This window comes from Hyla sarda, chromosome 4 (assembly GCF_029499605.1).
Source record: "Hyla sarda isolate aHylSar1 chromosome 4, aHylSar1.hap1, whole genome shotgun sequence".
Taxonomy (NCBI): domain Eukaryota; kingdom Metazoa; phylum Chordata; class Amphibia; order Anura; family Hylidae; genus Hyla; species Hyla sarda.
This window is the reverse complement of record NC_079192.1, coordinates 216473902-216499913: the sequence shown is the minus strand read 5'-3', so window position 1 is coordinate 216499913 and position 26012 is coordinate 216473902. Positions and strand designations below refer to the sequence as shown.

Below are 26012 nucleotides of genomic sequence, written 5' to 3'. Positions count from 1 at the left end.
GTAGTACAGAATACAATCTGGCTTGAGGACCGGTCCCAGGGTACCTCGCACATGGACAGGGGTGCTGCCGTTCCCATGAATTGGGGTGAGCATAAGGACATCCCTCTTGTCCTTATACCTGACCAGCAACAGATTTTCATGGGTAAGAGCACGGGACTCACCCCGGGGGATAGAAATTTGGAGGGGATAGGAAGGAAGGCCTCTTTGATTCTTCCGGACTGTCCCACAAGCGAGCGTGGATCTGGCGGCAGGGGATGTGAAGAGATGGATACTAGTATAAAAGTTATCCACGTAAAGGTGGTAATTTTTATGTAGCAATGGGTTCAAAAGGCCCCAAATGATTTTACCGCTAACACCCAAAGTGGGGGGACATTCTGGGGGTTCAATTCAGGAATCTCGTCCCTCATACATCATAAACTTGCAAGTGTACCCTGAGGTACTCTCGCAAAGTTTATGCATCTTCACGTCATACCGTGCTCGCTTGGTTGGGATGTATTGCCGGAAGCTGAGTCTCCCCTTAAAGCTGATGAGAGACTCATCAATAGCGACCTCCCTTCCAGGGACATAGGCCTCCCAAAATTTGGCACTGAACTGATTGATGACCGGCCTGATTTTATACAGGTGGTAATACGCGGGATCAGTTTGGGGGGGACATGCCGCATTATCAACATAATGCAAACATTTCCGAATGGCCTCGAACCGGGGACGTGCCATGGCCATATTGAAGAGCGGGGTCCGGTAAAGGACGTCCCCACTCCAATATTGCCTGACACTGTTTTTTTTTGACCAGGCCCATTTGCAGCACGAGGCCCCAAAATGTCCTAATTTTGGCTGCATCCACTGAGCCTAGCCAAAAGTAAGCCCAGGTTTGCGGCAACGAACTGTTGGGCGTACAGGTTCGTCTGCTCAACCATCAGATTGACAAAGTAGTAACTGAAAAAAAACAAATAGTCCATTTCAGTGAACCCGACTATGTCAATCTTGATTCCTGAGTCGCCAACAAATTCAGGAATCACATGCTCATGGTCCGCTGGCTCAGTCCAGACAAGTTCTCTGGTACGGGTCACCAGTGAACCTGGCTAGGGGGGCTTGACTAGTATGAGCGCCAGGGGGACTCATACTAGCATGGGGCAAAGGCTCAGGAGCAGAGGAGGTTTGCGGTCCCGCATGGCGGCATCTTCGCCGCCTTGGTGGCTCATCATAAGAACTAAAGGAGGACGAGAAAATTAGGAAGCTGGGGTCTTCCTCGTCCTCTGTGGCGCTTTCAGTGTCGGAGGCAAGTATGGCATATGCATCCTATGCTGAAAACGCCCTGCGGGCCATTTCCCTACTCTAATCGGGATGGGTCTGTGTGTGTGTGGGGGAAACTTTTATTTGTGTATGTGTGTGTGGTGTGGTGAGAGATTACCTCACTAACCGCCCTAACCTAACTAACTAAACCCTAAACCTAACATTATAAATGGACAGCGCAAAAAAAGCCCTGCGCCAAAAAAAAGCGTGTACCTAATCAGTGTTGTGCACACTGATTAGCGCTTGGTGGCGGCAGGGGCCACAGAAGTCAGTGGGGAGTCCAGCCACTCAGCCCAGAACAGTGGCTGGTGGCACGTACACAGACCCCCACACAAAATACCCGCTTAACCCCGAAAAAATGCACCCGCATGAACCCAAAAAAAAAACGCTGATCAGTGATAAATCACTGACAGCGGTGGGGCAGACCGCACACAGAGGTACGGTCCGTCCACACAGCAAAAAATTTAAATATAAAAGCCGCTATAACCCGAAAAAGCGCCTGCACCACAAAAAAAAAGCGCTGATCAGTACTACGGGACTGATCAGCGGTGGGTGTGCTTTAGCTAACAGTGGTGGACCGCTCTTTTATAACTAAGAGGGCCCGGTCACATGTTTAGCAAAAATAAAGGTCTGCACCAAAAAAGAAAAATGCTGGAGGCAGACCGCAGCGACCCAGTAGGGCCGGGGTCATGCAGCTAAAGGTGCTACGGACCCGTGGACACCTACAGATGGTACGCTGAAAAATGGAGGCACTTTTTTAACTATGAGGGGGGAGATGGCAGCAAGGGGATCCGTCCTGCACACCAGATCTCTGAATAATGGTGGGCAGAACAGAGCAACATGCTCCTTCACCCACCTCTCCATTCTGCTGTGATTGGTGCGGTCACTATGGCCGCCCAATCACAGCTGTACTGGGGGTTGGCAACACTGCCACCTCCCAGTATTGTATGGATGATGATTGGTGGTGTATGTTACACCACCGATCATCCTCCTTATCCGGGTCATGGGGTCACATGTGACCCATGTGACCCGGAATCACCGCAGATCACTTGTTTGTATTTACTGGCGAACTGCGTCGATCGCTGATATAAGGGGTGTCAGGACCTCCTCCGGCGATGATTTCAGCAGAACCTGTATGATTTCAGCAGGTATCCTGGTCCAGTCCCCGCCCGGCGAGCGACTGGAACTGGAATCGCCGAAAATCGACTGTTTGTATCTACCAGTGAACGATGTGAGGGGGTCTCAGGACCCCCCTCGGCGATGTGCCGGGATGCCTGCTGAATAATTTCAGCAGGCATCCCAGTCCAGTCCCCGACCGGCTAGCAGTGGGGACCGGAATTCCCACGGGCGTACCTGTATGCCCTGCATCCTTAAGGACTCAGGATGCAGGGCGTATGCATACGCCCTTTTTCCTGAAGAGGTTAATTTTCATCAGTAACGATATATACAGAGTTTTTGGATCTGATAGTGCCCATTTAATCTCCTTGCTCATCTCTGTTATAGAAAGAGCAATGGAGATGAAAAAAGAAGGTAACTGATGCCATTCATGTCAATAGGCTTTTTAAATCTCCACTGTACTCTGTTATTGTCTGTTCGTTGAATTTGCTTTATTTTTGAGCAGAGAAAAGACTGCAAAATAAAGGCATGCAGAATGATTTTTCTGTCATAAACAACGAATGTAATAACGGATGTAGTAATTTAACATTGAAGTCTATGGTGGCATAAGTAACTCCGTTATACTCTGTAATTTTTAGCCGTTATTTCATCCATTATTACTACTAGCATCCTCAGCAAAAATAAATAAATGGAAGTGGTTATAAAAACTGACTCTAAAGGACATAAACAGATGTTATAACTAAAAATATCAGATGTTAATGTTCCATTATTTTATATGCAGGTTTTACAAAATCTTTTACCATTTTCCTTCTGTTAACATCAGTTTCATATCCATTATGACTCCTAGGCCAATTCCCAAAGTCTCTAACACCCCTCTTAAAGGGGTATTCCGCTGCTCAGCGTTTGGAACAAACTGTTCCGAACGCTAGAGCCGGCGTCGGGAGCTCGTGACTCATAGCCCCACCCCCTCATGATGTCATGCCCTGCCCCCTCAATGCAAGTCTATGGGAGGGGCCGCGGAGTACCCCTGTAAACACTCCTAAAATGTAACTTTTATTGATACTATTAGAGTATAAATCCCTGAAATATGATATCAAACTAATACTGTGATATACACTAGTACAGAAACCTGTATCCAATTCAGAGTATAACCCTGATATTTAGGCAAGCCGCTGTGCTTCAATTTACAGCATAACATGATATCACAGTATGATTACTAAAAACATATGCCTTCTTTGACATGTTTTGCTGTAACAACGATGTTATTAAGAGGCATATTATGGGGGTGTGGCCTCACATGCACCTGGATTTATTAAGAGGCATGTGCCTCTTGATAAATCCAGCTCCACTGTTAACTGACAGGGGCTCACTTAAGACCGGTGTATAAAATCTGTAAGTATCCCAAGGCTTCATTGTTTTATTTTTTTTATATAATGGTTTTCGGGTTCCGCTGTGTCTGTTAGGACAGAAGAGAGCACAGAGGAGTACTATCAGACAGGAGAAAACACAGAGGCGTGCTAGCCCACCTCACTTACTGGACTTTGTCAATGCCTGTGCTTCATCTTGGACAAAGTCATGATTTTTATAAGCCATGATTTCTATAAAAAGTTTATTAGAAAGGTTAATGTTTTGCCAAGATGTACAACATATAAATGTTTTTATATCTGACAGTGCCCATTAAAAACCTGTTTGATCAGTGTTACCCTGAGGATTGTAAACGTCCAGGAAGTCTTCAAGGCTTTACAAAGTGCTCTCAACAATCTTAGACAGATATCCTTAAAGAAAGCTTAAGCCATTTGGTGAGCAAAACATAGATCAGACAACATGACAGCATAGATCATTTAAATGGGCACTGTCAGATATAAAAACTTTTGATATGTTGTAAAGCAGGCAAAACCAATAGGTTTTGCAATTGCTTTCATAAAAAAAAAAAAATCAGTATTGCATACTGAAAAAGCCAGTCAAAAAACTGCCTCCTGGGATACATACTATTCCTGCTGTGTCAACTTGTCATCACCTACGCCATGGACCCACTTCATGATTGACAGTTCTGCAGGTCTAAAGCTGCTGCTTATGTGCTCTTGTGGAGAGAAGGAGGGGAGGGGCAGAAGCACACTACTCTCGACTCTCTAACTGTCTGCTGTGTGAAGAGAAGGGGGGGGGGGGGGGGAGGGGCAGAAGTACACTGCTTCCTTGACTGAGCAGGAGATGGAAGACTGAATAAAGGATTTCTTTGTTTAAAAAGTGTCCCTGCATCTGTGTGTGTGTGTGTATATATATATATATGTGTGTGTCAGTGTGTATATATATATATGTGTGTGTGTGTGTCAGTGTGTATATATATGTATATATCTGTGAATAGATGTAGTGAATGAGTGTGTGTATTACAGGGCGACTACAATCATATGCTTCCAGCTGTTGCACAACTACAACTCCCAGCCTGCCTGCACAGCCAAATGATTTGTGGGCATGCTGGGAGCTGAAGTTTTGCAAAAGTTGTAGGCACACAGTGTGTGTGTTTAGCATAAAACTAGAAAGGAAAGGGTTACCGCTCTTGTGAGGGAGGGGGAGTGCTCATCACAGTGAGGTCCTGTCCCCCTGCTTTAAATGAAAAGTACCTTCACTTTGCAATCACTCCAAGTAAATAAAGTGAATTCTAAGAGAAATATTGGTCAGAGACGCAACATATAACAGTTGTTGTTTTTTTTTTTTTTTTTGGGTGGGTGATCTGACAGGTACACTTTAAGAGAAACAATCCACCACCATCCAGTTGATTGTGAGCCCTTATGCAGGAGGAAAATCAAGGACTGTGATCTTGAAATCCATCAAGATTACAGTCCTTAACATACTAGGATACCAACCAGCAAGACCAGAACATATTGGTAGAGGATGACTCTGATGATGTCATTCGCCAATTTTTAAAGAGAGCAGGATCTTTGCAGAGATGGAATAGGATCACTATTTTATTATAGTGACCATCCCAGACATTGAAAGCAGTCTTCCATTATATTAAATTTTTAGCTGCTGTTTTGTTTCCTTTAGGGGTTATACAAAGTTACCATTTTCTTTTAATCAGATATTTTTACTAGCATGTTCAAAGTGTTCATACAAATATACAAAAACATTGACCCCACCACCACCACAACATAGCACAAAAGAGGGAAACCATCTAATAATTGAAGACACAGTGCATAACCAGATAAAAACAGAATGGACATATACCAGGGAGCACTAATTCAAGTTGTGATCCACCTAGACAGTACCCTTGGAACCAATGACCCCACAACGAATACATTTCTTAGAAGCTTTGCGCTTCTTATAAATGCTCTTTTTCAAAGTGAACTATTAACAACACCATGGTGACAAATTCCATGCTCATGGGGGGTGTGGGACGTATCCAGTATTAAGCAAGAATCTATGAATACAGTATTCATAGAATTTCCATCCTATTGCTTTGTTAGTCAGGGCTAATTGTATCCCATTAAAGGGATACTCCAGTGGAAAACATTTTTTTTATATATATATCTGGTGCCAGAAAGTTAAACAGATTTATAAATTACTTCTATTAAAAAATCTGAATCCATCTAGTATTTATCAGACGCCGTTCTACTACAGAGGAAGTTCTTTTCATTTTGAATTTCTTTCCAGTCTGACCACAGTGCTCTCTGCTGACACCTCTGTCCATGTCAGGAAGTGTCCAGAGCAGGAGAGGCTTGCTATGGGGATGGTCTCCTGCTCTGGACAGTACCTGACATGGACAGAGGTGTCAGCAGAGAGCACTGTGGTCAGACAGAAATTAACCTGTTAAGGACATAGGACGTTCTCTAACGTCCCCACTACCTGGGCTTTAATGCCCAAGGACGTTAGAGAACGTCCTGTTGTATTTCCGATCTCTGCCGCTCGCCGGGCAGAGATCGGGACTGGATGCCTGCTGAAATCCTTCAGCAGGCATCCAGGGCAAACGCCGAGGGGGGCCATGTATGCCCCCCATGTCGGCGATCGCCGCAAATCGCAAGGGAAATCGCCCTTGCGATCTGCGGCGATACCGGGCTGATCGGGTCTCTTGGACCCGACCACCCGGTAATTTCGCATGATCCCGGCTGTCACAGACAGCCAGGACCATGGTGAAGACTAGGAGCGAGGTGGCAAACCTGCCACCTCCTCCGATCCCCTGCGATCTGTCGGTTAGTTAACCGACCAATCGCAGGAGGCGGGGCGGTTACTTCCTCCCGTCCTGCCCGGCCCCTTGAAGTCCGGAGAGGACGGGAGGAAGACCGGAGGACGCGGCGGGGGACGGGGGAGTGCTGGGGACCGGCCCCGGTACTTACCTCGTCCCTGAAGACCCGGATCCCGGCGGTGAAGATGGCGGCGGAGGCGACAGGTGAGTAGATCTTCAGCCGCGGTCGGGCCCTTTACAGCAATGCACGTCGCCGTAAAGCGACGTGCATTGCTGTAATAGGACCCTGTAAACTACAACTCCCAGCATGCCCAGACAGCCCTTGGCGTCTGGGCATGCTGGGAGTTGCAGTTTTGCAACATCTGGAGGTCCACAGTTTGGAGACCACTGTGCCCTTCCAGATGTTGCAAAACTACACATCCTCAGCATGCCCTTACTGTCCAGGCATGCTGGGAGTTGTAGTTCTGTAACATCTGGCCCTTCAGATGTTGCAGAACTACAACTCCCAGCATGCCTGGACAGTTTTGGCATACTGGGAGTTGTAGTTTTGCAACATCTGGAAGGGCACAGATTGGGAACCACTGTATTAGTGGTCTGCAAACTGTAGTCCTCCAGATGTTGCAAAACTACAACTCCCAGCATGCTGGGAGTTGTAGTTCGGCAACATCTGGCTCTAAAGATGTTGCCGAACTACTACTTCCAGCATTCCTGAGAATGTTTGGGAGTTGTGGTTTTGCAACAGCTGGAGGCACACTGGTTGGGAAACATTGTCTGTTTCCTAACTCAGTGTTTCCCAACCGTGTGCCTCCAGCTGTTGCAAAACTATAACTACCAGCATGCACTGATAGACTGTGCATGCTGGGAGTTGTAGTTTTGTAACAGCTGGAGGTCCCCCCCCCCTGTGAATGTACAGGGTACATTCACATGGGCAGGGGGCTTACAGTGAGTATCAGGCTGCAAGTTTGCGATGCAGCTAATTTTGCGCGGCAGCTCAAACTCGCAGCGGGAACTCGCTGTAACCCCCCCGCCCGTGTGACTGTACCCTAAAAACACTACACTACACTAACACAAAATAAAATAAAAAGTAAAAAACACTACATATACACATACCCCTACACAGCCCCCCCTCCCCTCCCAATAAAAATGAAAAACGTCCGGTACGCCACTGTTTCCAAAATGGAGCCTCCAGCTGTTGCAAAACAACAACTCCCAGTATTGCCGGACAGCCGTTGACTGTCCAAGCATGCTGGGAGTTTTGCAACAGCTGGAGGCACCCTATTTGGGAATCACTGGCGTAGAATACCCCTATGTCCACCCCTATGCAAGTCCCTAATTCAGGCCTCAAATGCGAATGGCGCTCTCACTTTGGAGCCCTGTCGTATTTCAAGGCAACAGTTTAGGGTCACATATGGGGTATCGCCGTACTCAGGAGAAATTGCCTAACAAATATTGGGGGGATTTTTCTCCTTTAACCCCTTATGAAAAGGTGAAGTTGGGGTCTACAACAGCGTGTTATTGTAAAAAAATACATTTTTTACACTAACACGCTGGTGTTGCCCTTTACTTTTCATTTTGACAAGAGGTAAAAGGGAAAAACGCCCCCCAAAATTTGTAATGCAATTTCTCCCGAGTACGGAGATACCCCATATGTGGGCGCAAACTTCTCTGGGGGCGCACAACAAGGCCCAGAAGGGAGAGTGCACCATGTACATTTGAGGTGATTTGCACAGGGGTGGCTGATTGTTACAGCGGTTTTGACAAACGCAAAAAAAAAAAACCCCACATGTGACCCCATTTCGGAAACTACACCCCTCACGGAATATAATGAGGGGTGAAGTGAGAATTTACACCCCACAGGTGTCTGACAGATCTTTGGAAGAGTGGGCTGTGCAAATTAAAAATTTTGTACAGCCCACTGTTCCAAAGTTCTGACAGACACCAGTGGGGGGTAAATGCTCACTGTACACCTTGTTACATTCCTCAAGGGGTCTAGTTTCCAAAATGGTATGCCATGTGGGGGTTATTTTGCTGTCCTGGCACCATAGGGGCTTCCTAAATGCGACATGCCCCCCGAGCAAAATTTGCTCTCCAAAAGCCAAATATGACTCCTTCTCTTCTGAGCATTGTAGTTCGCCTGTAGTGCACTTCAGGTCCACTTATGGGGTACCTTCATACTCAGAAGAGATGGGGTTACAAATTTTGGGAGGAATTTTCTGCTATTAACCCTTGCAAAAGTGTGAAATTTGGGGGGAAACACACATTTTAGTGAAAAAAAATATATATTTTTTTACATATGCAAAAGTCGTGAAACCCCTGTGGGGTATTAATGCTCACTTTATTCCTTGTTACGTTCCTCAAGGGGTCTAGTTTCCAAAATGGTATGCCACGTGAGGGTTTTTTGCTGTTGTGGCACCATAGGGGCTTCCTAAATGCGACATGCCCCCCGACCAAAATTTGCTCTCCAAAAGCCAAATATGACTCCTTCTCTTCTGAGCATTGTAGTTCGCCCGTAGTGCACTTCAGGTCCACTTATGGGGTACCTTCATACTCAGAAGAGATGGGGTTACAAATTTTGGGAGGTATTTTCTGCTATTAACCCTTGCAAAAGTGTGAAATTTGGGGGGAAACACACATTTTAGTGAAAAAAAATATATATTTTTTTACATATGCAAAAGTCGTGAAACACCTGTGCGGTATTAAGGTTCACTTTACCCCTTGTTACGTTTCCCAAGGGGTCTAGTTTCCAAAATGGTATGCCATGTGGGGATTTTTTGCTGTTCTGGTACCATAGGGGCTTCCTAAATGCAACATGCCCCCCAAAAACCATTTCAGAAAAACGTACTCTCCAAAATTCCCTTGTCGCTCCTTCGCTTCTGAGCCCTCTACTGCGCCCGCCGAACACTTTACATAGACATATGAGGTACTTGCTTACTCGAGAGAAATTGGGCTGCAAATATAAGTATAAATTTTCTCTTTTTACCCCTTGTAAAAATTCAAAAATTGGGTCTACAAGAACATGCGAGTGTAAAAAATGAAGATGGTGAATTTTCTCCTTCACTTTGCTGCTATTCCTGTGAAACACCTAAAGGGTTAAAATGCTGTCTGAATGTCATTTTGAATACTTTGGGGGGTGCAGTTTTTATAATGGGGTCATTTGTGGGGTATTTCTAATATGAAGACCCTTCAAATCCACTTCAAACCTGAACTGGTCCCTGAAAAATAGTGAGTTTGAAAATTTTGTGAAAAATTGGAAAATTGCTGCTGAACTTTGAAGCCCTCTGGTGTCTTCCAAAAGTAAAAACTCATTAATTTTATGATGCAAACATAAAGTAGACATATTGTATTTGTGAATAAAAATTTTTTTTATTTGGAATATCCATTTTCCTTACAAGCAGAGAGCTTCAAAGTTCGAAAAATGCAAAATTTTCAATTTTTTCAGCAAATTTTGAAATTTTTCACTATGAAACGATGCAAGTATCGACAAAATTTTACCAATAACATAAAGTAGAATATGTCACGAAAAAACAATCTCGGAATCAGAATGATAGGTAAAAGTATTCCAGAGTTATTAATGTTTAAAGTGACAGTGGTCAGATGTTCAAAAAACGCTCCGGTCCTAAGGTGTAAAATGGCCTGGTCCTTAAGGGGTTAAATTAAAAAAGAAAACAGCATACAGCAGCTGATAAGTACTGGAAGGATTAAGATTTTTTTAATAGAATTAATTTACAAATCTGTTTAGCTTTCTGGCACCGGTTGATTAAATTTTTTTTTTTTCCACCTGAGTACCTCTTTAACTCTTAAGAAAAAAGCTAACACATCCCATCAAAATGGAATGAGTATGGAACAATCCCAGAGTATGTGGAGTTGAATAGCATCAGCATGCCCACATCGATGGCACAAGGAATCAGACCAGTGCAAACCAGTTCTATGCAAAAGTACAAGGGTTTTGTGTTTTTAAAAATAATTTGGACAATCTACCAGCTTATACACCACAGAGGCATAAATGTAGTATTTCTCTCTACCCCAGAAAAGACATAGCTTTACACCACACTTTACAAACCAATATAGTAGTTTTGTCGTATCTAAGGGTTCATGAGTGAGCCAATTTCTAGTATGTGTAAAGGAACCTTCCCCCATTACAATGGTAGAGTGTTCAGGGGCATAAAGACTGACTTGTCCCAATTAATAAGTAGACCAGAGCAAGAGTCAGTCAATTATAAGGCACATAACAGGGCCTAGCAAACAGGCTGTGTCTCCAAGGAACAAACCCTACCACAGAAGAAGAAAATTGTATTAACATGGCCAGGGTGCAGAGCATTGGAGATAAAGGACACCCTTGACTGGTACCACACTAGAGTGGAAACACATGGGATAATTACCCATTAACCCTCACCCTAGCCACTGGGTGCTATAAAGAAGACAGACAAACAGCATGAAGCAAGGGCCAAAACCCATACATTGCACTTGTCAAAAGCTTTGCCAAAGGTGCTTCAACTAAAGAATCTGAATACATATGTCAATGCAATATTTTAGTTTTTCCTTTTAAATATATTAGCAAATATTTTGAACAATTTGGTTTTACATTATTATAGAATATAGAGAGCGCAGAATAGTAGGGAAAAGCTTGATTTTTTATTTATTTTAGCACAAGGCCACAAAATAACAAAATGTGAAAAAGGAAAGGGGTCTGAAGACTTTCCGAATGCATTGTATGTTGCATGCCCTTCAGTATGACAACTAAGAAAGCACTGCCATCAATGGGTCATAGTTATGAACCACAACAAAGGCAAAGAGGATTCTAACTCCTCAAGGATACACCACTCAATGACAGTAGAATACATTAAAATCCTTGGAATAATGTGAGCAATCTTTAAAGCAATGAATGGAAATAAGAGCTTACACCAAGTCCCTGGCAGAAAGCTTTTAGTAAAGCATTAAGTCCTTTTTTATAGTACTTCGATGGCATACAGGCAAAAATTGGCTCAGATTGAAAATGCACTGGAAAGGAATTATGTAAGGATTAAAATCATCCATACACAATTCAACTTATCTGCTTTTAGCAGGATACCCACGCTCTTGAAAATGTGCCAACCACATGGATCAGTGGTTGTTGGCTGAACACATTTCATTTTAAAAATAACCATGTCCTTACACTAAACAGAGTTATGTTAGGTCATTCTGATAGTAGCAGTAACTATTGTCATTGCCAACACATTGTCATGTGAATTTCTAATAATGATCCCCATCAGAATCAAAAAGTACATGTCAAAGAATGGTAATTAATTTGCAAATAAAATGTGTTTTCCACTTACAATATACCTTATATTCATTCAAGTATTGCTTGTATTTAAGCAAAGACCCTATCATTTTTTTTTTTTGTACAATATATGTTTGTAATGGTTAACCTAGAATAGTGCCAGAACAACATTAGTTACTGGAAAACTAATGTCAAGTTCTTTTCTTTTTGAATTTCTTTTCTGTCTGACCACAGTTATCTCTACTGATACCTCTGTCCAGACCAGGATAGGTTTGATATGGGGATTTGCTTCTACTCTGGACAGTTCCTGACATGGACAGAGGTGTCAGCAGAGAGCACTGTAGTTAGACAGACTTCCTCTGGAGCATACAGCAGCTGAAAGGTACTAGAAGGATTACGATTTTTAAACAGAAGTAATTCACAAATCTGTTTAACTTTCTGGCACCAGTTAATAAAAAAATTTAAAAAAAAATTTCCATCGGAGTACCCCTTTAACCCCTTGAAGGACTGAGCCCTTTTTCACCATAAGGACTGAACCCTTTTTCGTAATTCTGACCACCGTCACTTTAAGCATCAATAACTCTAAGATGCTTTTACCGATTGTTCTGATTCTGAGATAGTTTTTTCGTGACATATTCTACTTTATTTTAGTGGTAAATTTTCGTCGATACTTGCATCCTTTCTTGGTGAAAAATCCCCAAATTTCATAAAAATGTAGCATTTTTCTAACTTTGAAACTCTCTGCTTGTAAGGAAAATGGATATTCCAAATAAATTTTATATTGATTCACAAATACAATATGTCTACTTTATGTTGGCATCATAAAATAGACATATTTTAACTTTTTGAAAAAACTAGAGGGCTTCAAAGTATAGGGTGGGCCATTTATATGGATACACCTTAATAAAATGGGAATGGTTGTGATATTAACTTCCTGTTTGTGGCACATTAGTATATGTGAGGGGGTAAACTTTTCAAGATGGGTGGTGACCATGGTGGCCATTTTGAAGTCAACCATTTTGAATCCAACTTTTGTTTTTTCAATAGGAAGAGGGTCATGTAACACATCAAACTTATTGGGAATTTCACAAGAATGATGTGCTTGGTTTTAACGTAACTTTATTCTTTCATGAGTTATTTACAAGTTTCTGACCACTTATAAAATGTGTTCAATGTGCTGCCCATTGTGTTGGATTGTCAATGCAACCCTCTTCTCCCACTCTTCACACACTGATAGCTACACCACAGGAGAAATGCTAGCACAGGCTTCCAGTATCCATAGTTTCAGGTGCTGCACATCTCGTATCTTCACAGCATAGACAATTGCCTTCAGATGACCCCAAAGATAAGTCTAAGGGGGTCAGATCGGGAGACCTTGGGGGCCATTCAACTGGCCCACGACGACCAATCCACTTTCCAGGAAACTGCTCATCTAGGAATGCTCGGACCTGACATCTATATTGTGGTGGTGCACCATTTTGCTATGGGTGTTCCATGACAACCCCCTGTTGTGCACTGCCATTGGTCAGAATTCATTTCTGACTAATGGCAGGGGATAGGAGGAGATTGCAGCGCTGCAATCTCGCTCCTATCCCTCAGGATGATCGGGGCTGTCACTGGCAGCTCCGATCATCCCTATTTTCCGGGCAATCTGGTCACCACAGACCTGATCAGCCCGGAATAGCACAAAATCGCATGTCTGAATTGACATGCGATTTTCTCAGATCGCCGACATGGGGGGGGGGGGGGGGGGTATCTCGGGACCCCCCTCGGCGATGTGCCGGGATGGCTGCTGAATGATTTCAGCAGGCATCCCGGTCCCCAACCGGCTAGCGGCGGGGACTGGAATTCCCACGGGCGTATCCATACGCCCACCGTCCTTAAGAGGTTAAGTTTCAGGGGGTGAATACATATGCACATTAAAGGGGTATTCCAGCTTACAATTTATTTTTTTTACATTCAAAACAACGTTTTTATTAAACAAATTCAGGAGAAACATTCCAGAAGTGTAATAGACAGTACATCATCGCAAAGCATAGAAAGGAGGTAAATCATGCCCTGTGCACAGCAGGGAAATAACAAAATTACATTTGTGTCAATCACATCTGAACTTGCCAGATGTGAGGGTTCGCATCAAAAAGGAGATCTGAGAGCTATTTGGAGCGTAGACAGTCACCACCGTCACCACCTGGTCCAGGATCGTTCCCTTAACAAATAAGTATCGAGCCTCGGGGTCGACATGGACATCTAGCAAGCTGAAGGGAATCGGGTGGTGAAAACCGACAGAAATCCCCTTTGAGCGAGACTCTGAGTTGGTGCTATGGAAACAGGTGGGAAAATAGCGACTAATCTGCTATTACCCATTTTAAAGTGTGTCTCCTGGAGACATAGGATCCTGGATCCTAGCCTTTTGTTTATGCAAGTGGTATAGGATCTGGGACCTCTTCTCCGAAACATTAAAAGCCTGAACATTCAGGGTAGTTACCTTCACCTCAGCCATCAATTGGGTAGAGTGTGGAGCGATAGCGTGGGATGAGCAGTTGGAGGGGGGTCTGGGAGCAGCGGGTTCTGCGGAAGAAACAAGAAAAATACAAGTAACTCAAAAAAAAAATAACAAAGAAAAAAGCAAGAACACTTGTATCACTAGTGGAAGAATGGGTCATCTGCCAAATAGGTGTTCGTAATAAACACCAACCCTAAGTGGAGGTATAGGGAAGAGGAGAAAGGGTGCTACTAGAATCAAACTACTATCGGGGAGTATACTAAATAGGAAAGTGGGGCGATTGTGTCCGCCCACGGCCTAGAGGAGACTAGAGGGGAGGCCCACAGTGGAGCCACGAACTACCACTGATGTAGGGGGTAGATATAAGATCTAGTGCATTGGAAAACTATGGGGCACAGGGTATATGAAAGTAGGGGCAGACATATAGCAAAACTAGCCCAGGAGGGGTCCTCAGATCTGAGAGAAGGAGAGTCCAAGGTTGACTCCTATCAGCAGAGGGCAGCAGTTCTAGCGGGACCTAGTCCTTTCAAGACTCCATCAGGAAGCCCACCAGTCTGGTGTGCTGACGTCTCGGTCTCTGAGGAAATGGCTCTCCAGGTATAGGGTGCCTTGCAGGAGCCCGCTGCGAGGCCCTAGTTGCAGGTAGAGGGGCGTAAGGGTCTCTCAACTAATCATTCCAGTCCGACAGCGACACACGTCGGGGTTAATAACTAATTTATGAATTATGAATTGTTTATTATGGTCAACAAAAATATAAAAAATATTATGACCGTTATAAATTGCCAAAAATATACAAACAATGCAATTCACCATATCTGGGCCCGACTATTTTCCCAAATATGAGTTCTTTGAAGTAGTGGTAGAAGTACTTTTGCAATATAATAAAATAACACAGTTATTATAAAAATGAGATGTACATTTATTGGTTACAATTGATTAACATTAAAGGAGCGTAATAAAAACAGACCATAATATGAATTAAATTATATAAAGAATATCAGTGTCATAATGTCAGATATAAAGTAATGAGGTATTAGTAAGTTATTTAATAATATTAAACAAGGTCACAGAAGTAGGTTAGTTCAGATATCACTTTGCATAGATATCACTTTGCATAGATATTACTTTGCATAGAGATCATCAGATAACATGATATCTAATGGGCATTTTACGTGTATAAAATGGGAGTAAACCCCGCCCAGTTCTAACCACAATTATCTCTGGTAAGATACGGTACTAAATATATCATTTATAGTACGCTACTATTTAGGATGATTTACATTAAGTTTCCTCGTGGGAATTATTATATCATGTGGGGGAGCAGAGGAAAATCACATTAAACTATGCTAATATGCAATATGATCATTGCATTGATCCCCATAAGACGCGCCCCATTCTTCTGCAGTAGAATGGGGTGTGGCTGATAAACTACTATTTCCTTCTCATAATTGAGGTTATATATAAGCCAGGTCTGTTCCTCCCCATAAGATAATTCTGTCCACATTTAAAAGGAGGTAATTAATCAAATAAGAAACCTGTTTATCTCACCACCGAGAGTACTTCTGGATGAAAGAAAGATGGCTTCTCGGGGTCCATGGGAATGCCTGTAATCATAACCGGTTAGCAGAGAAGAAATGACTTATTGGATCGTTTTCTCCCTAACTCTTCATGGCTCCGCCGCTTCAGGTAGCCTCTAGGAACTTCTGTGATGCTTCTGTAATGAGGATGGGGTTCCTCTTTCTGTGTTCTGCAGTCCTCTGTTCTAGTTCTCCTGATTCCTTTCTCACCCAAGTTTTAAAGTGGTTATCCAGGAAAAAACTTTTTTTTATATATATCAACTGGTTCCAGAAAGTTAAACAGATTTGTAAATTACTTCTATTAAAAAATCTTAATCCTTTCAGTACTTATGAGCTTCTGAAGTTAAGGTTGTTCTTTTCTGTCTAAGTGCTCTCTGATGACACGTGTCTCGGGAACTGCCCAGTTTAGAAGCAAATCCCCATAGCAAACCTCTTCTAAACTGGGTGGTTCCCGAGACATGTGTCATCAGAGAGCACTTAGACAGAAAAGAACAACCTTAACTTCAGAAGCTCATAAGTACTGAAATGATTAAGATTTTTTAATAGAAGTAATTAACAAATCTGTTTAACTTTCTGGAGCCAGTTGATATATTTAACCCCTTAAGGACACATGACGTACTGGAACGTCATGTGTCCACTCCCGATCTATAACGTGGCCCCGCGTCATAGCGGGTCGGGCCCGGCCGGGACCCGTGGCTAATAGCGCGCGGCATTGATCGCTGTGCCGCACGCTATTTACCCTTTAGACGCGGCGTTCAAAGTTGAACGCTGCGTCTAAAGTGAAACCGAAAGTATGCTGGCTAGCTCAGTGGGCTGTTCGGGATAGCCGCGGCGAAATCGTGGCATCCCGAACAGCTTACAGGACAGCGGGAGGGCCTCTACCTGCCTCCTCGCTGTCCGATCGCCGAATGACTGCTCAGTGCCTGAGATCCAGGCATGAGCAGTCATGCGGCAGAATCATCGATCACTGGTTTCTTATGAGAAACCAGTGATCAATGATAAAGATCAGTGTGTGCAGTGTTATAGGTCCCTATGGGAGCTATAACACTGCAAAAAAAAAGTGGGAAAAAAAAGTGAATAAACATCATTTAACCCCTCCCCTATTAAAAGTTTGAATCACCCCCCTTTTCCCATAAAAAAAAACAGTGTAAATAAAAATAAAAAAAACATATATGGTATCGCCGCGTGCGGAAATGTCCGAATTATAAAAATATATCGTTAATTAAACCGCACGATCAATGGCGTGCGCGCAAAAAAATTCCAAAGTCCAAAATGGTGCATTTTTGGCCACTTTTTATGTCATGAAAAAATGAATAAAAAGCGATCAATAAGTCCTATCAATGCAAAAACTTCAGATCACGGCGCAAAAAATGAGCGCTCATTTATAAAAAAGTTATAGGGGTCAGAAGATGACAATTTTAAACGTATAAATTTTCCTGCATGAAGTTATGATTTTTTCCAGAAGTACGACAAAATCAAACCTATACAAGTAGGGTATCATTTTAACCGTATGGACCTACAGAATAAATATCAGGTGTCATTTTTACCGAAAAATGTACTACGTAGAAACGGAAGGCCCCAAAATTACAAAATTGCGTTTTTTTTTTTCAATTTTGTCTCGCAATTATTTTTTTTTCTGTTTCACCGTAGATTTTTGAGCACAATGACTGACGTCATTACAAAGTAGAATTGGTGACGCAAAAAATAAGCCATAATATGGATTTTTAGGTGCAAAATTGAAAGAGTTATGATTTTTTAAAGGCAAGGAGCAAAAAACGAAAATGCAAAAATGGAAAAAACCCCGGTCCTTAAGGGGTTAAAAAAGTTTTTCCCTGGAATACCCCTTTAACCTCTTTTCTATGCTAAGGATCCACCCAAACAAATATAATGTCATCCAATGATGACTGGTGGGTGTTAACTATGTAGCTTCAGAGTCTAGTTACATGACATTACAGCTAAACATTTATTTACTATAATTTTGTTAGAGATGCAAAAGATTATTGTGGCCACCTTATCACCTGTCTACACACAATCCAAGACAAGACAATGCCATTGATGCTTGTCAGGCATCTCAAATAGACGGCCAGATATATAGACAAATAGAATGCAAATACAACCCATTGTTAAACACACACACACACCTATATCCAGGTGTACAGAGCAGACCCCCCACTGGAGTCTAAAATGACAGACAATAAGTTTCACTCTCCAGGACTTTCCTTGAACACTTGTCAAATATTATGGGTATTGTCTTTTGTAATCCATTTTGATTACTTCACACATTACACTGGGTCTCTGTCAAACCTTCCTGACTTCATTAAATGTAATAATTTTAATTCAATATGGACGCTTTGGCCATGTTGTGTCATTCATATATCTTTCATATCATAAAATCTGATTATATCGGTACCAAATAGCCTGACACACAGGAGGGAGACCAAGGGTGGAGAGAAAGAGTGGTAGGTCTCCAGGAGTATGAAGAGAGGCCACAGAGTCCCCAGTAGTGACATGTAGGGCAAAAGGGAATCCCCATCTATAGGCAATGTGGTGGTCCTGGAGCAGACGGAGTAGGGGTCACAGAAGAGCTCTCTGATGGAGGGTACGCCTGGACAAATCCGGGTACAGTTGTAAGGTTGCTCCATCAAAGTTAATATCTCCTCTTTGTCTCACTTCCTGCTTAATTTGCTCCTTCAGGGTATAGCAATGAATGCGGCTGATTACATCTCGAGGATGGGCCCTCAATGCCCGGTGAACTCTAGCAATTTCAATATGCGTGTCAGGAGGGAGTCCTAGGAGCATGTTGAAAATTCCGATGACCGTGGGTTGTAGATCTTGAGAACATGTAGCTTCCGGAAGTCCACGGATATGGATATTGTTCCTGCGATTTCTATTTTACACATCATCCAGATGATCTGCCAGTGCATGATGTTTGAAGATTTGGGTATTCAGGGCAGACAGCATGTCCCTCATGGAGTCAAAAACAGTCACTTGAAAGTCCTCTAGGACCCTCACCCTACCCTGTAGCTCAGCTACATATTGCTTGACTGGCTGAAGATCCTGGCACCAGGCATACTTCAAATCTGAGACCATGGCGGACTTGTCCGACTTGGTGGGAGGAAGCGCCAAAAGTGCCTGCAGCTCGAGATGACCCTTCAGGAGAGCAACTGTCCGGGCTGGCGGCGGAGGAAAGAGTATAACTGGTCCCCCTCCAAGGTGGGGGGGACTCTCGTACCGAACAGCAGTCTGTGGGGGCTTGGATTGAAGGGTCTGCTGGTTATGGGGAGCAGGACCCTGGTCTGGAGGGGAGGACAGAAGGTTTTGGATCCCACTGGTGCTTGCTCCACCACCTCTTGGTGGCGCTCCATCAACAGTAACCTCTGCAAAGCTGGCCCCAGTCTCCATGGTTGATTCATCCCCTGAAGAGGACATCTGAGGATCAGGAGAGGGGGAGCCCACTGGACTCCTAAAGATGGAGGGGATGCTCTGGGAGGGAGACTGTGCCTGGTCATTCAACACAGCAGGAGATAGTGGCTCTAGGCTCTGGGGCAGCAGCTGGTTAGTGGTCCCCTGTGCACCTACCTCAGCGGCACCGAGCAGTGGTGGGTCTGTCAGGGTAGGGTCCATTTCTCTCCTGAGCAGCTGATGAAGGGGGAGGAGGCTGCAGCAATGGGCCTGAGGATGCAGACCTTCCAGCTGGACGTTGCAGCTCTGCAGAGGCATCCCAGAGGCCCAGCGCTGGCTGTGTGCTGCCTCATGGCTGGTGGTCAGGGGGCGGGAGCTGAGGCTGCCGGTTTCTCCCGTGCCAGCTTGGATTGCCCCGGCATCCTTCTCGGCATCTCAGAAAGCTCCTGCAGGGGGCTGAAATAGTTTGAGATCGGGATAACCGTGTGCTGGGGCTTTCCCGCTGAGCGTTGCTTATTTCCGGACCTCCGTGCACCCATGTATGACGGTAAGAGTCCCTTGTATGTCGGCCGTGGGAAGGGAGTTCAGCAGCCCTGCATCCATCTCCTTACATAGCTAGCCACGAAACCCCCCCGGGGGGCTTACAACTTTTTAAGCCATCATCACCGGCCAGGGATATTTTGAAAGGAAGTTAAAAATATCTTACCCATAATCATTTACAAAACATTTAATTAGGGATGTCCAGATACCGATACTAGTATCGGTATCAGGGCCGATACCAGGTATCTGCATGGTATCGGGGACTCGTCTAATGTCCCAGATACCAAATCTGATACCTGGTGTAGTGCTTCGCTGCCCCGTCCTCCGGTTCGCATCAATTCCCGCAGCCCCATTCTCATCACTGCTGTTGCCCCGTTCTGCCGTCCACATTATGGCATCTTATGGAGGAGCATGTGACATATACGTCACTCCACTGCGCCCAACGTAACGGTACGGAGGAAGCAGAGTGACGTGTATGTCACATGGTCCTCCTTAAGACGCCATAATACGGACGGCAGACCGGGCCAGCGGTAGTGATGAGAACGGGGCTGCAGCGGTGACACTTGGACAGTGAGCAACTACAAAGGGGGGCTGCTCTCTACAGGAGGGGTTCCTGCTGGCTTCAAAGGGGGCTGCTGTCTACAGGGGGCGGTCTTGCTGGCTACAAAGGGGGGCTGCTGGCTACAAAAGGGGGACTGCTGTCTACAGGGGGGATCCTGCTGGCTACAAAGGGGGGCTTTTGTCTACAGGTGGCGGTCCTGCTGGCTAAAAGGGGGGGGAGCTGCTGGCTACAAGGGAATCCTGCTGTCTAATGTCTGCAACTATCTATTCTACCTACAAGGGGGGCCTGCTGGCTACAAGGGGGGTCCTGTTGTCTAATGTCTGCAGCTATCTATACTACCTACAAGGGGATAATACCTACTATTTAAGGCAATCTTACAGCAGAGTCACCTGCACTAACTTGAATTTATAGGTAGATAGTGCAGGTGACCCGGTTTCTACCGCTGCTCACCATGTGAACATCAGCGCAATCGCTCCGTAGACATTGGTCTAGCCGCCAATGCAAATTCCCTGTTCTGCCCAATGGAGCAGAGAGAAATCTTGGCTCATACTACAGCAGCCGCCTCCATTTCACACAACAAAGAACCCACATATCAGCATGGTAAGCAGCGCCAGAGACGGGGTCACCCTGGTGTCAGATTCCCTCTAAAATAAAAGTACTCATACTTGGTATCAGTGAGTACTAGAATTAAAGTATCGTTACTTGTACTCGGTCTTAAAAAAAAATAATGGTATCGGGGCATCCCTACATTTAATAGAAGAATTACAGTCAGAAAGGAGAGACATAATGAAATTTAGAGCATTTTTCAGCATCTGGCTGTAATCAATATAAAAAATAAAATAAAAATCTAGGTTGCACGTTTATTTTAACCCTTAAATAAAACAGCCAATTTTGACCTTAAAGGGGTACTCCACTGGAAAACATTATCTTTTAAATCAACTGGTGCCAGAAAGTTAAACAGATTTGTAAATGACTTCTATTAAAAAATCCCAATCCTTCCAGTACTTTTTAGTTGATGTATACTACAGAGGTCAGTCTCTGCTGACACCTCTGTCCGTGTCAGGAACTGTCCAGAGCAAGAGAGATTTGCTATGGGGATTTGCTCCTACTCTGGACAATTCCTAAAATGGACAGAGGTGTCAGCAGAGAGCATGTTGTCAGACAGAAAGAAAATTCAAAAAGAAAAAACTTCCTCTGTAGTATATAGCAGCTGATAAGTACTGAAAGGATTGGGATATTTTAGTAGAAGTAATTTGCAAATCTGTTTAACTTTCTGGCACCAGTTGATTTAAAAGAAAATGTTTTCCAATGGAGTACCCCTTTAAGGACAAAGGCTATTTTTTTTAAATCAGTCCTGTCTCACATTATGTAGTAGTAACTTTGTTATTCTTTAATTTATCCAAGTGATTCTGAAAAAGTTTTTCTTGACATATTGTGCTATGTTACTATAACATTTTTGGTTGATACCTTAAAAGCTTATTTGTAAAAAACTTAAGAGATTATTTTCGAAAACTTTACTTTCTGCTTGTAAAAAAGATAGTGGATTTTAGAGGTCTGTATGCTAGAAACCCATTTTACAAACTGCTCCTTAGAGAATTCAGAACAACATTACGTAGCTTAGTTAACCACCCCCTCCTTTTCTTGCCAATTTCAAATTGTATCTATCATTAAAACGCTACCTAAAGCCTTCAGTAATTGCCCCTGGCGACCAATTGTTTTTTATCTCTTCTACCCTGGTCCTTTCTGCTCGTTTACCTACACTAAAAAATGCACAGCATGTACCTGTATGATTGTAAAAAATATATATATGTATATATATTTTTAAAATGAAATGCAGTATTGAAATTTACTAAAGGTAGTAAGGTAATTTTAACCTATAGAAGTGTGGCCTGATGGATCAGCCAGTACCTGTGATTAGTGCGGGAGTGAACATGTGACAGTTTTCCTTTAAAGGGGTATGCGCTGGAAACATCTTATCCCCTATCTAAAGGATAGCGGATAAGATGTTAGATCGCCGTGCCCAATGACTGGCGATGCCGGCCAACTTGCCCCTCCGTTCCCGTCTATGGGAGGAGGCATGACGGCTATGTACTATGATGTCGTTTCGCTGTATACCAGCATCCCATGGGATGTTGCAGTGGTGGCATTGGAATTTCATCTAGTGAAACACAGCAGATATACTCAAGATCTTTGTGAATTTATTTTACAAGCCACACAATTTCTTATGTCTCACAATTATTTTTCTTTCAATTATGAATATTTTCTACAAATTAGCGGAGTGTCGATGGGGGCCAGACATTCCCCGTCACTCACTAATCTTACCATGTCCTACTGGGAGTCTAAATATATTTTTTCTGAGTTTAATCCTTTTTCTGCTGATATAGTCTGGTATGGAAGATACTTGCGAATCGTATGAAGCTCAGAAGGGGGAACTTAAATGTAGATTGCATGATCGAGGATATTCGCACAAAAAATTAGAACTGAAGCCCAGTGTGAATGAGCACCTATACATCCGTTCTGTTCATTGGCGGCTATGTCCGCCTGTGTTCTCATTCACACTATGCTTTTTGTTCTTAGGATATGGTACCACACCTTTTAGATCACATGATCTTTATTTATTGATTTTACCACACCTGTGTTTGGTTTTTTTCTGTGCAATTGTGTTGCTTATAAAAACAGACCTTGTGTACTTCTATGTTAGCTGTGACAAAGGATGGATTGCCGTTCAAAACGTGTACAGTATATTTTCCACCATCTATCTGATGTTTTGATTTTACACAAATAAAACTGGAATTTGCATTACTCTGCTGGATCATCGCTATCTTGTTCATTGACTATCCGTCATGCCCCCTCCCATAGACATTAATGGAGGGGGTGTGGCGGGAGGATATGAACATGGAAGCTACAAGCTTCCGTGTTCCGGATGCCGACGCTTCCGGCCCGAAGATTGCGGAGGTCCCCAGCCGTGGGAACCCCTCAGTCTAACATCTTATCCCCTATCCTTTGGATAGGGGAAAAGATGTTTACAGCAGAGTACCCCTTTAAGGTCATAGAGACAAGGAGTTACAAGGAGATTCATTTAAAAGCTAACGTCCCCTTGTTTTCAGAAGACTTCAAATAAGTCCACATTCTGGCCATCCCAACTTTGACTTTTAAACTACATTATAAAATGTTATAAAAGTGTGCATGAGCTCTTAGAATCAGAACTTCTGTCTGAAGTTTTTCTCAGACAGAGGGTAAGCAATTACAGCTCATTTTGAGAAACAGAAGCTGGGCTGTTATGGGTTGCTAAGTTGTGTCTAAGATTAAAGGGGTATTCCAGGCCAAAAATGTTTTTTATATATCAACTGGCTCCGGAAAGTTAAACAGATTTGTAAATTATTTCGATTAAAAAATCTTAATCCTTGCAATAGTTATTAGCTTCTGAAGTTGAGTTGTTTTTTCTGTCTATCTGCTTTCTGATGACTCACATCCCTGGAGCTGTGCAGTTCCTATGGGGATATTCTTCCATCATGCACAGCTCCCGGGACGTGACATCATCATTGAGCAGTTAGACAGAAAACTTCAGAAGCTAATAACTATTGAAAGGATTAAGATTTTTTAATAGACGTAATTTACAAATCTGTTTAACTTTCCGGAGCCAGTTGATATATAACAAAAAAAATTTCAATGTTCAAATCAATGTTCAATTCAGTGTACGTTAAAGATGGACAGATGGCTAGATGAACTTTTAAATCTGTTGAAACCTTCAGACCAACCTGATTTTATAGATATGCCATGTTTTGTTCTTGTCTCCATAGCATAGCTGTCAATCAGAGGGCAACTCCATCTACTTTCATGGAACAGAGGGCAGTGAATTCAGCTTTGCCACAACAAGGGATGTTGATGTATCTACTGAAGACATCCAGGATCAGTGGTCAGAAGAATTTGAGAGTCAGCCAGCTGGGTGAGCATTTCTCTCACACAAATCAGCATATTTGATCCTTGAACAGATACCAAATGTAATGAGCCTCATTTACTAAGAGTGTGGGGTTTTTACTAGTGGGAAACTTTGTTTCAGACTTGCAGGATTCCTCTCTATTTACTATGGGGAAAGTCAGGAAAATTTTCTGACCAGCTTTTCAAGGTGGATATTTCCAGCCATTTATCCACAGCTTTTTCTCTGAATTCAATAGTAAATAGGTCGGGTTGTGAAACCACGCCCATTTTTTGGGTTGACATTTGGTGCAGACATACTGCAGACACTCTGCGCCAAAATAACCAAACAAAAACTGGTCGGTTTCAACTTAGTAAATGAGACCCAATGAGTTGCATTTTCAGTGATAGAACATAAACACATTTTTTATGCCTTTAAGAGAAATTATTACTAAAACAAAACAAATAAATGAATAGACTTTTGTTTAACCTTTTGTTACTTTAGTGAATGTTTAACCCCTTAAGCACCCGGGCTTTTTCCGTTTTTTCATTTTCAATTTTTCCTCCTTAACTTTAAAAAATCATAACTCTTAAAAATTTTCACCTAAAATTATATATAATGGCTTAATTTTTGCGTCACTAATTCTACTTTGTAATGACATTAGTCATTTTACCCAAAAAACTACGGTGAAACGGGAAAAAAAATCAATGTGCGACAAAATTGATGAAAAAACACTATTCTGTAAGTTTTGGGGGCTTCTGTTTTTACGCAGTACATTTTTTGTCAAAAATGATACCTTATCTTTATTCTGTAGGTCCATACGGTTAAAATGATACCCTACTTGTATAGGTTTGAATTTGTATCACTTCCGAAAAAAATCATGAATACATGCAGGAAAATTTATACGTTTAAAATGGGAATCTTTTGACCCCTATAACTTTTTTATTTTTCTGTCTTCAGGGCGCTTTGAGGACTCATTTTTTGCGCCGTCATCTGAAGTTTTTAGTGGTACCATTTTTGTTCTGATCAGACTTTTTGATCACTTTTTATTCACTTTTTTGTGGTATAAAAAGTGATCAAAAATGCGCTATTTTGGACTCTGGAATTATTTTGCGCGTACGCCATTGAACGAGCGGTTTAAAAAGCATTATATTTTTATAATTTGGACATTTCCGCACGCGGCGATACCACATATGTTTATTTTTATTATTATTTACATAATGTTTTTTTTATTTTTGGAAATGCCGGGTGATTCAAACTTTTATTAGGGGAAGGGATAATTGAAAGGGTTAATGATTTTCTTACACTTTTCTTATGCAATATTATAGCTCCTATAGGGGGCTATAACATTGCATGTACTGATCTTTTACACTGATTGATCCATCTCCATAGGAATGGATCAATCAGTGTTTTCGGCGATTAAATGCTCAAGCCTGGATCGCATACGTCATGGGTCCTTAAGAGGTTAAATAGAGTGCTCTAATTTGTCACGCGCTGTGCTCAGGCCGCGAGGTCCGACCGTGAGGGCAGTGTCCCGGGGTCCCCGTCTGTTGGCAGGGCTGGGATTCGCATCGCGGGACTCGCCCGCATGCGGATCCCAGCCCGTAACTTACCCCGCTCTGCTGCTTCTGGCACTAAGCTCTGCCGTGCTCGTCCCCATCTCCTAGGATGC

The 26012-nt window shown here is 43.0% G+C and overlaps 1 protein-coding gene across 6 annotated transcripts in view; it reads left to right on the top strand.

The window, feature by feature from the left end:
• Nucleotides 1–26012, top strand: part of RELN (reelin) — a 1155521-nt gene that overhangs the window by 641746 nt on the left and 487763 nt on the right. For all 6 annotated transcript variants that reach the window (XM_056573506.1, XM_056573505.1, XM_056573507.1 and 3 more), the window contains one exon: nucleotides 24225–24370. In XM_056573506.1, the coding sequence (XP_056429481.1) occupies nucleotides 24225–24370 (146 nt within the window). The remainder of the gene's footprint in view (nucleotides 1–24224; nucleotides 24371–26012) is intronic.